Raw genomic sequence first — 12,233 nt, forward strand, 5'->3', positions numbered from 1 at the left:
ACAGAGCCTGCATGCTTGTGAGGTATGACCATATGTGGCGTGATGCTTAGAAACTTCTGAATTGTAAACATTCAGACTCAGGGGAAGATGAGCACTAAGACTAATGAATGTAAACAGAACACCAGACATGAATATGAAAAAGAATAAATTACAAGAATAACGATAATAAACACTGATAAACTAACAGACAGATAACAGGAACATAACACTACTCATATTGAGCCCAAACATGATCCCATACAAAATATGAAATAAGTACTACTAGCACAGGAGTCCATGCAGTAATAAATAACAGCAAGATGTTAAATGTTTTTATAATTCAGGTTTAATCACATACAGGAACAGGTTCAAACAAAGCAATCATAACACAGTAAATAAGGAAACTCAATCCATTACTGTTCACATTAATGACTTTGCACAATGGAACTCTTGTGAAAATAAATTAAATCGGCTGTAAAAACTAGTAAAATGCAGTTAACTTGAGAAGTTTGCCACTGGCTTCTTTTATACAAAGATGCAGATACAGGAGACAGAATTATTACCTCAAAAGCCTTTTACCATCTTTCACCAGAATCACACTCTTAATCTTATACTCATGTTTAATCATCTAATGTATATAAATACATCTATATACAATATGATTTTATTAAAATATAAAAAAACAAACGTGTATGTGTGTGTCTACTCCAGTTGGCAGAGGGACACTGAAGTGTCTGTTGAAGTTTGATCAAAATGCTCTTATTGAAAACCAGGAATGTTTAGAATAATGATGAAGTTTGATTTAAATGCTTTTATTAAAACTCTGAAATGGTTAGAATTGAGAATAAGTGAATAAGTCAGTGTAACAGGTGAAGAATTTGCCTGAGTCCGAGGTTAATCTGTTTTATTTTAAACTAAAGATTTGCAATGAACAACCATTGACTCTGAGTGCTTCTTCAACATCATTGCTGCCAAAACAACTTCACCCACGTAAAAGGGACGAGGAGGAAAAGCGACAAAAATATTTCCTCAACATGTCATACACTCCAAACCCAGGACAGACGGGTGTGTGTGTGTGTGTGTGGGTGTGGTGGAGGTGTGTGTGTGTGTGTGTGTCAGAGTCAGAGATGCTGGAGAAGGACAGAGTGCCAGCTGGACGGTCCACACACACTCCTACCCTGAACACACACACTCCTGTACCAGCATCATCATCACACACTCCTGCTCTGTGGTAGGGGGAGGGGGGGGCAGGTAGGGGTGTGTGGTTATAATTGTGACAGACAGTGTATCTGTGTTTATCGCACCTCAGACTACAGGAGTTTTTATTCCATCCAAACACAGTCATCAGCCTCTCCTTTCCTGCCGATTCCTTTATATATCACTGCTATAGAAACCTCTCCCCACTCAGATACACTGCACTCAGTGTGTGTGTGCGTGTGTGTATGTGTGTGTGTGTGTGTGTGTTTGTGTATGTCTCAACTCCACAGTTGACACTGTGCAGCGCCCCCCCACACATTAAACCCAGAGGGGTGTGTGTTAAGTGAAGTGTGTGTGTGCGTGTGTGTGAGTGAGTGCATGAGAGTGTGCACATGTGTGGGGTGGAGGTGTGTGTGTGTGTGTATGTCTCTACTCCAGTTGGCAGAGGGACATTGAGGAGCCCCGCCACACTCTAAACCCAGCACAGAGGGGTGTGTGTTGAGTGAAGTGTATGTGGAATGTGTGCAGGAGGGTCAGTGTGTCAGAGCCAGAGATGTTGTAGAAGGACAGAGTGCCAGCCGGACGGTCCACACATACTCCTACCCTGTACACACACACTCCTGCACCAGCACCATCATCACACACTCCTGCTCTGTGGTAGGGGGAGGGGGGGGCAGGTAGGCGTGTGGGGTTATAATTGTGACAGACAGAGTAACTGTGTTTACGGCACATCAGACTCCAGGAGTTTTTATTCCATCCAAACCTACAGTCAGCAGCCTCTCCTTTCCTGCTGATTCCTTTATATGTCACTGCTATAGAAACCTCTCCCCCCTCAGACACACTGTACTCAGCCTCCCAGTAACAGCGCTCACACACACTCTCTCTGCACATAACCTGCTGCACAGACTCAAATCTCTCTGGATGATCAGGATATGGCTCCTCTCTCCCCCATGTGTGTGTCACCTTCCTGTTCCCCTCAGACAGAGACAGCTCTCTGTGTGCTGTGTTTGGATCCAGTGTGAGCCGACAGCCGTCTGCACACCAGAGATATTACTGAGATTAATTATCATTTTTAATATTCACCTCATTATGTGTGTGAGAGATGTTTTGGTAAAGTCTCTCTCAGACAGACAGACACACACACACACACACACACACACGCACACGCAAGCACGCGCACACATACACACTGCTGTAAGTACACACACACACACACACACATATACACATACACACACAAACACTCACAAACGCAGACACACACACAGACACACGCACACGCACACACACACACACACACACACACACACACACACACACACACACAAACATACATACACAGTACAGTGTGTATCTATAGAAAATGTTCTGCATGACTCACATTTCCGGGGTCCTGGTTTGATCCTGTTCGCTCCTCCATGTTCCACACTGTAAGAAACACAGAACAGCAGTGTGAGTGTGTGAGCGTGTGTGTACTTACAGCAGTGTGAGTGTGTGTGTGTATGTGTGAGTGTGTGTGTGTACTTACAGCAGTGTGAGTGTGTGAGCGTGTGTGTGTGTACTTACAGCAGTGTGAGTGTGTGTGTGTATGTGTGAGTGTGTGTGTGTACTTACAGCAGTGTGAGTGTGAGTGTGTGTGTGTATGTGTGCATGCGAGTGTGTGTACCTACAGCAGTGTGTATGAGTGTGTATGTGTGTGTGTGAGTGTGTGTACTTACAGCAATGTGTGTGTGTGTACTTACAGCAGTGTGTGTGTGGTGTGTGTGTGTGTGTGTGTGTGAGTGAGTGTGCGTGTGTGTGCGTATGTACTTACAGCAGTGTGAATGTGTGTGTGAGTGTGTGTGCGTGTGTGTACTTACAGCAGTGTGACTGTGAGTGTGTGTGTGCGTTTGTGCGTGAGTGTACTTACAGCAGTGTGAGTGTTTGTATGTGTATGTGTGTGTATGTGTGTGTGTACTTACAGCAGTGTGAGTCTGTGTGTATACTTACAGAAGTGTGTGTGTGTGAGTGTGTGTGTGTATACTTACAGCAGTGTGAGTGTGTGTGTGAGTGTGAGTGTGTGTACTTACAGCAGTGTGTGTGTGTGTGTGTGTGTACTTAGAGCAGTGTGTGTGTGTGTGTGTGTGTACTTACAGCAGTGTGTGTGTGTGTATACTTACAGAAGTGTGTGTGTGTGAGTGTGTGTGTGTATACTTACAGCAGTGTGAGTGTGTGTGTGAGTGTGAGTGTGTGTACTTACAGCAGTGTGTGTGTGTGTGTGTGTGTGTGTACTTAGAGCAGTGTGTGTGTGTACTTACAGCAGTGTGTGTGTGTGTGTGTGTGTGTGTGTACTTACAGCAGTGTGTGTGTGTGTGTGTGTGTGTGTACTTACAGCAGTGTGAGTGTGTCCAGTTGAGCAGCAGACAGCGCTCTCACTCCTGAGTCTCCTGGGTGATTGTATCTCAGGTCCAGCTCTCTCAGGTGTGAGGGGTTTGAACACAGAGCTGAAGCCAGAGAATCACAGCCTCTCTGTGTGACTCTACAGCCTGACAGCCTGCAGAGAAGAACACACACACCTTACAGCACATTCACATAAACTAACAGAGCTGTGTGTGTCACACACCATACAGCACGTTCATATAAACTAACAGAGCTGTGTGTGTCACACACCTTACAGCACATTCACATAAACTAACAGAGCTGTGTGCGTCACACACCTTACAGCACATATAAACTAACAGAGCTGTGTGTGTCACACACCTTACAGCACACTCATATAAACTAACAGAGCTGTGTGTGTCACACACCTTACAGCACATTCACATAAACTAACAGAGCTGTGTGTGTCACACACCTTACAGCACATTCACATAAACTAACAGAGCTGTGTGTGTCACACACCTTACAGCACATATAAACTAACAGAGCTGTGTGCATCACACACCTTACAGTAACGTCAGATTAATATAACCTGAACTAGTTTACAAAGCATGACATAAAAGATACATTTCTTTTACATGTTACACAGCTCTGGTTCAGTCGCTTGGGCACCCGGAAGTATCTTGGCGAACTTTGTTTACAAACATTCTGATTTCATCTGTAGTCTGTCATGATATGTATAAATAATACATCCTGATACATACATGTAATGTGGAAGCCACTAGGTGGCGCTGGGACAGGATTAAAAGTTATGGCAAAAACCTAGAGCAGGTCTGTCGTGTCTGCTCCATAAAAAACGTAATAAAACATGGTGTCAGAAGTAAAGAACTAAGACAAAAAACAGTATTGCAACCATGGAAGGACTTAAGCCACCTGCTGGACTTGATCTACTGCACGGGAACCTGTCAGAAAACTGGAGGAGGTTTCGACAAAGGTTTGAGCTGTATTTAGCAGCGACCAGAGGCGCTAGCAAGCCAGCTAAGGTACAGTCCTCACTATTTCTTCATGTTGCCGGAGAAGAGGCAGTTGCAGTGTACAATACCTTCACGTTCGAAGCAGACGACGATAAACAAAAATTGCCGGATATAATGGAAAAATCTGAAGAATACTGTAACCCAAAAAAGCACATTACGTATGAACGCTACAAGTTTTTCACGTGTGTGCAAAGGGACATGTCCATTAGCCAGTACATTACGGAGCTAAACTAAAGGCAAAGTCGGACAGTTGCGAGAATCCCTTATCAGAGATCGGGTTGTCTGTGGAATCACGTCTGATACAATGAGAGAGAGAATGCTAAGAGAAGTAGACATTACTCTCGAAAAGGCGACGCAGCTGTGCCTTGCTTCAGAAACGACAAAAGCACAAATTAAACAAATGCATGACGAGGATCACAGCCCACAAGCCTCTGCACGTGAAAGCAAGCATGTGGATGCAGTAAAACATAAGCAGACACGAAAAAAGGACCAACACAATAAAACGAAAGTGAGTGAGAAAGACAAAGCAAACACGTTTGATTGCAAACGATGTGGAATTGAGCATGCATCACGTAAATGCCCTGCTTATGGCAAACAATGTAAGAACTGCGAGAAAATGAACCACTTTGCCAACATGTGTAGATCGAGGAAAGTGCACGCGGTTGACGATGACGTCACAGATCAGCAAGCAAGTCTGTTCGAAGGTGTAGTGCACGCAAAGACACAGACAGATGAATGGACTGTCGAACTAAAGTTGGAGTACAAACATGTAAAATTCAAACTTGATACTGGTGCACAAGCCAATGTCATTCCTTACAGTTTACTACAAAGAATAGGCAAAAAGAACATACTCAGACCCACAGACATGAACCTTTCAACATACACTGGAGACAAAATACCTGTGAAAGGAAAGTGCAGCTGGACAGTGAAATACAAAAAGAAAGCATTTGTTCTGGAATTCATTGTCGTATAATCAGATGGCACTGAATAAAAGTGACAAAATGGATATCTTCCAAGAGTATGCTGATGTGTTTGAGGGCATAGGTTGCCTGGTGGGAGGACACACCATTCAAATTGATGCAAGCGTGACATCAAGAGTCCATCCACCTAGGAAAATTCCTGTCACTTTGAGAGAAAAACTTAGAACAGAACTGAACAGAATGGAAAAAATGAAAGTGATAACAAAGATCAAAGAGCCCATCCAGTGGGTCAACCCCATAGTAATTGTTGAAAAAACAAATGGGAAATTAAGAATCCGCTTAGATCCTCGTGATCTCAACACAGCAGTAATGAGGGAACACTACCAACGGTAGAGGAAATAACTTGCAGACTCTCAGAAGCAAAATACTTTACAGTGCTGGATGCAAGTTCAGGGTTTTGGCAACTGAAACTAGACGAAGCCAGCTCTCACCTTTGTACGTTCAACACTCCTTTTGGTCGTTATAGATTCCTCAGACTCGCATTTGGAATTAATTCTGCACCAGAAGTGTTCCACAGGACGGTGAGACAGCTGTTTGAAGGAATTGAAGGCGTTGAGATGTACATCGATGACATTTTGATTTGGGGTGAGACAAAAGACCTGCATGATAGCAGATTGAGGCAAGTGCTGGAGAGAGCAAGAGCCAAGAATTTCAAGCTAAATAAAGAAAAATGCAAAGTAGGCCTAGAAGAAATCAAATACCTGGGTCACATCTTCTCAAAAGACGGTTTGACCTATTCACCTTTAACCAGCAGGAATATCTACTCTTGGTGGATTACTATTCCAAATTCATCGAGGTTGAGTGGCTGAAGTCAGACACGAGAAGTGCAAGTCATCACTCATCTAAAGTCACAATTCGCCAGACATGGAATTCCTGAGACATTAATTTCAAATAATGGACCACAGTTCAGCTCACGTGAATTCCAAGCCTTTGCCAAAGAGTGGGAGTTCATTCACAGAACATCAAGCCACCATCACGCACAGTCAAATGGAATGGCTGAAAGAGGAGTACAGACTGTCAAACTCATGCTGAAAAAGGCTAAAGCTGATGGAATAGATCCTTATCTGTCTTTGCTGAATCTGAGGAGCACACCTTTGGAGGATATTGGAGTGTCACCAGCCCAGTTGTTAATGGGTCGGCATGTGAGAACAAGACTTCCGATGACAACACAGATGTTGACACCTCAAATGGTAACCAATACAGTTCAGAAATAGTTAGAGACAAGGCAAAATAAACAGAAGGAATACTTTGATCAAGGATCCAAAGCACTTCAGAAACTTGGCAAAAATGTCAGAATATGGCAAGATGGAGTATGGAATCCAGCCCAGGTAACTAAACTTTCTGACCAGCCAAGATCTTACGTTGTCCAGACACCTGATGGACAGGTGTATAGAAGAAACAGGAAGTTTCTGATGCAATCAAAGGAACAAAGTAACACACCAAAAGAAATGGAAAACCAATATGTGACTCAACAGAATGTTTGTGACAGCACAGAGGACAAACATGAAATGGACACTCAAAACAAAACAACAACCAGAGATGTCAGCCCAAAAGAGCTTCCAGGTCTCCCTGGTAAAACAAAAAAAAAAAGTGGAAGAATCATCTCAAAGCCAAGACGACTTGTTGAGGAGTAATAGATCTATGAACTTTTTTCAAGTTTGAACGTTTTTTTTCTTAGTTCATAGTTGGACAATTAAGTAGCAATACAGAAAAAAAAAAAGAGAGATGGAAAGAAATGCTGAAATAAGTGTGAAATAAGTAATGATGCCTTAATGTGTTTTGAAACCAGAGAAATGTTATGGCAGGGTAAACAGTGAGTTTTTCTTTTGTCATACTGGGCTTTACAGTAACTTAAGTTCAGCATTTGCGTCATGGTTTTTTTTATGTTGAAAAAAAAAAAGGGAGATGTCATGATATGTATAAATAATACATCCTGATACATACATGTAATGTGGAAGCCACTAGGTGGCGCTGGGGCAGGATTAAAAGTTATGGCAAAAACCTAGAGCAGGTCTGTCGTGTATGGAAAGCCATTGGGGCCAAAACCGTCTGAGAAAATATGCCCTAACAAGGCAAAATAGACCACGTAAAAAATGAACGCGTTCAAAATACCCGCGTTAACACGGAAGTAATGGCCGCGTTCAGACGGCCAAAATGAACGCCTACTTACACAGCCAATAATACTGCAGCATTTGGGCATATATTTGCATATTACGTGTATAATTACATACATAATTTGCATATTACGTATGTAATTACGTACATCTACGTGTGCTTCAGAGAGCGTGAACACGTTGCGTTATATTCATGAGATGGTGATGTATCGCCTACGTACCGTCCACATCTGCTGAGATAGAGGCTTACCTCACTTCAATCCCTGGTACATCATTGGTTTGTAATAGTTTATTGCACAGCTTAAGTCTTCGCGGTTCAAGAATCGAAGGCTAACAGAAGAAGCTAAGCTCTCCAAATAAGCATGGCACGATTTGTTGTTAATTGCCAGAGGACTTTTTCGGAATGCACAAGACTAGCTTTGTCGGACAATGTGGAGACAGACTCTGGGCCGATTATTACAAGGTGAGCAAACGTTTGAATTTGGCGTGCTAGTCTTCATTGATGTAGTAATGCTACATTAGTATATGGAGAAGCTTTGTCGATAGCGCTGCTAATATGAACAGGGGTGAAATATCGATAGCATTTTTTCCGGTGTGCCTTGTGAATGGTTAGCCACGTTGGCAGTAAAAGCATGTACTTACAAACGGGACGCTCCTTCCCAGCAGCTACTGCTAGACCCGAGCTAGTACTCAAGTAGGATTGTGTGTGCGATATCAAGGTCTGGTTTCATTTACATTTACAGGATGGAGACGATGCAGAGAAGTATTAGTTGGGCAAGAGGGCGATTGATTGAGCCTGACTTGGCAGATGAAATGCAGGATATCATTTCCGAGTTTCTTCAAGAGTTGAGAACACTCACTCAGCAGCAAGGTAAAGCTACAGCCCCCAACTCCTTTTTATTGTCAGATCTACAGATATTGTCTACTGAAAGCATTGTAGCTTAATCACTTAACTATTTTGACATTGGTTTATTTTATGAATTTAAACTACGAATGTAGTTTGGAAAGCTTGTAATATTTTAAATGGTTGTTTTAATGTTTTCAGTTGGCCAAGGCTACCGGGATCCTCAAGTTGTTGGTCGAACCACCATAGGCTGAGGACGGCAAGGCATATGTCCCCCTACCAAATTTTCATTCGAGGTTGCCTTGCCCAACAAGCCCGAAATCAGACTGCCATCCAGGGAGTGTTTGGAGCTGATGAACAACCAGTTGCAGGGGATGACATCCCAGCTGCAGAGGATGAAGTGGCACCACCTAATTTGGACTATGCAGAAGCAGTCCAGGTTCCCAACAACCAGTTGAATCTTGAGGAAGGACACATGCACGAGCTGATGGAACAGGTCAATCCTTTGGACGGAGCACGGGACAGTTTGGGAATTGATGTTCTGGAAGAAGTTTTAACTTTCATTAGGGGCATTCCTGAATCTGCATGAGTGCAGTTAGCAAGCCTAGTTAATGGCCTCTCTCCTTACACCTTTATTCAACATTTGTATTAAAATATTGTGTAATTCAGCTGAAGTTTCTTGTTATTTGAATAGTCGTGTTGTCCTGACTTCTAACTTGATTGTTAGTGTTGAACCTTGAAGTCAAGGCTGTCACCTTTGAGATACTATACACTACACACCAGTCAGATCTTGGTCTTTGTATGTAGCATAATAAGCAGTAAAGCCATATAAGTCAGTGCATGTGTTTGGCTGAAAACAAGGTACAGGGTTCCCGCGGATCCTTAAAAGGCATTGAATTAATCTAAAGGCTTTAATTGGTATTAAAATGTCTTATAATCTTTCAAGTCTTAAAAATGTTAAAGACATGGGAAGTAGGATTTTGTGAATAGTTTTTTCTGACATTGCAAATTAAAATGTCATTGGTAACATCTATTTTTTAAATTTACCGTATGCCTCTCGCATTAACGTCACGCAGATCAGTGGTATTGTGTTATATGATGGAGGAAGTTATAGGCCTATGATAGTGGTATTGTGTTATATGATGGAGGAAGTTATCTCATATGGTGGTATTTGTTATGATGGTAGTTGTTTCACCTTAGTGTGAAGTTTTGTTGACTTAATTTTTTTATTAAAGATTACAATAGCCTATATGCATGCACAGACACATTTTTCATTTGTATATATATATACACACATTTTATTGTAATTGTAAAATACTATATTTGGGACCAGGGGTGGGATATAGGGGGGGAAAAAAAATACATTAAAGGTTTAATAAATACATTTAAAAAAAAAAAAACATTTCTCATTTGTAATTATTTGTAATAGGCTCATTTGTAATTAAAACTAGATCAACCAAAATTGGCTAGCTGGCTTAATTAACACAATAGGTCGACCTTTACAACTAAAGAAATACAAATAAATATTCTGCAGTAGGCTGGTAGCTCTACAACTTCTAATATCTAAGACGGTCAATTTTCCCGCGTTAACGCGGGTATTTTGAACGCGTTCATTTTTTACGTGGTCTATTTTGCCTTGTTAGGGCGTATTTTCTCAGACGGTTTTGGCCCCAATGGCTTTCCATAGTCGTGTCTGCTCCATAAAAAACGTAATAAAACATAGTCCATCAATTTGACGTCACAATAGCCTATGATGCAACAAAACCTGTGATGTCACAATAGCCTCTGCCCTCTAGCACAGCTCAAATACACTCAGTGGTCACCTGTACACCAGCTTGGAAATATTTAAACACCATTGTATTTGCTGTACCAGCAATACTCCACCGATTTGCCACAATCACACTTCGCATTTTCTTGACAAAATGCACATCTCTAGTTTAATTTAACATCCACCATAGCCTACCATACATGCATCACGCCTACAAATATTCAATATCATTTTCACTTCTCCCGATATAGACAAGTGCAAGCTGAGAAAGACGCTCCTCGGTAATTGTCGAGCGCAGGTATGATGTCAATAGCTTTAGCCTGCTGAAAGAGCGCTCTGCTAGCGCACTGCTCACTGGAATTGTGAAATAAATGCGAAAAAATGTTGCAAGGTTTGGGAATGCTCTATTCATGTCATTAGCAACAAGGAAGGCTAAAACCTGACCAGTCGCCAACTCATCATTTTGCTTCTCAAATAAATTTTTATATGTCCCGATAAGAACAGTATTCATCATACACATCTGATGCAGGTCATTTAGCTATGTCAGTTGGCTATGTGTAATTACAGTTTTACAAACAGTTCGCTACACTCACAATTCTAAATTCCGTAAATGTATCGGAAGGTGTCAGCTCTTGTCAGATTCTAATACCCAACTCGGCAATAAGAACTTCCCTTTATTTTAGTAGTAATCTTCGCAAGTCCAAACAGTCAGCCTAAAACTGAAATCGTCTTATTGTGGTAACTAACTATAGCTTGTGTACTTGTATCCAATAACGAGTGTTGGTATGAAATAAGTAGTAACGGTGGCCGACCTGGGGAAAAAATCAAGCACTGGGAACGGTAGATCTGTGAAATGATACGTCAGAGAGGAAATACGTTGCTTTCAAACGGGTTTGCATTCAGTTCCTACATGTGTTACTGCCGAGAAAACCATTGTTGAAACTAATTAAATTTAATCGGTTTAATATTATTTCTATCAAATGGAGTACTTTCAGTTCAAGATGGTTAGATATTTCTGTGGGTTAGATTTCCATAACTTACAGTAAGTTCAACGGTATTATGAAGTAAAGGGCTTGACATGCAGCTGTTTTTGCCTGTGAATGTTTTACTTTATAAACATTTAGCAATATGCCTTCTGCCCCAAAAAAGAACTGTATTGAATCAGAATAGAGGCAAACTCCATGCACTTTGTTTTACATTGTTTAATCTCAGTTGTCTAAAATTATGTGAAACTGACACTGCTTAAAAATGCAGGTACACAGTATAAGAGTATACGGTTGATTCCTGTTTAAAAAAATGAATACTAATTGTTCTTCAGTGACAGATATCATAATGTATGGTAAATAATTTTCTTACAAAATATGGCGTATCGCAGAATCACCCGGATCATGATTGTATCGTTTTGTTACTCTGTGATTCCCAACCCTGCACCCCCCCCCCCCCCACTCACACACATACCCCCTACACACACACACACACACACACACACATACCACCTATACACACACACACACACACACCCTATGCACACTCACACACACACACACACACAAACCCACCTACACACATATACACACACACGCACACACTAAAATACACAAACCCTCACACATACCCCCTGACAATGTCATTTAGATACGGGTTAGGAGCTTCAGTTAATGTTCACATCAACCATCAGAATGGGGAAGAATTTTGATATAAGTGACTTTGACTGTTGGTGGCAGTCTTGAGTATCTCAGAAACTGCTGATCTTCGGGGATTTTCACACACACTAGTCTCTAGAGTTTGCAAAGAATGGTACACAAAAAAAAAGATAATCCAGTGAGCAGCAGTTCTGCAGACAGAAACTTGTTACTGTAACACTAAGTGGATAGGCTACAGCAATAGCCTAAAAAAGTCTAAAAAATACCTAATAAAGTGCTCGGTGAGTGTACATTCACGTACACATACCACCTACAC

At 41.6% G+C, this 12,233-nt stretch overlaps 1 protein-coding gene and 1 long non-coding RNA gene across 2 annotated transcripts in view; one reads left to right on the forward strand and one right to left on the reverse strand.

The window, feature by feature from the left end:
* Positions 1-307: 307 nt before the first annotated feature.
* The window catches only part of LOC133140030 (NACHT, LRR and PYD domains-containing protein 3-like), a 40,320-nt gene continuing 28,394 nt past the window's right edge, over positions 308-12,233 (reverse strand). Inside the window, exons 6-8 of the mRNA XM_061259547.1 lie at positions 3,548-3,709; positions 2,558-2,604; positions 308-2,210 (exon numbers count right to left, since the gene is read on the reverse strand). Coding sequence (XP_061115531.1) covers positions 1,606-2,210; positions 2,558-2,604; positions 3,548-3,709 — 814 coding nt within the window. The 3' untranslated portion in view covers positions 308-1,605. The remainder of the gene's footprint in view (positions 2,211-2,557; positions 2,605-3,547; positions 3,710-12,233) is intronic.
* On the forward strand, positions 7,862-9,046 carry LOC133140032 (uncharacterized). The gene is made up of 3 exons (XR_009709978.1): positions 7,862-8,125; positions 8,406-8,533; positions 8,708-9,046. It is a non-coding gene; the product is annotated as an uncharacterized LOC133140032 (long non-coding RNA).

The sequence above is a fragment of the Conger conger genome, chromosome 11 (genome assembly GCF_963514075.1).
Source record: "Conger conger chromosome 11, fConCon1.1, whole genome shotgun sequence".
NCBI classification, from domain to species: domain Eukaryota; kingdom Metazoa; phylum Chordata; class Actinopteri; order Anguilliformes; family Congridae; genus Conger; species Conger conger.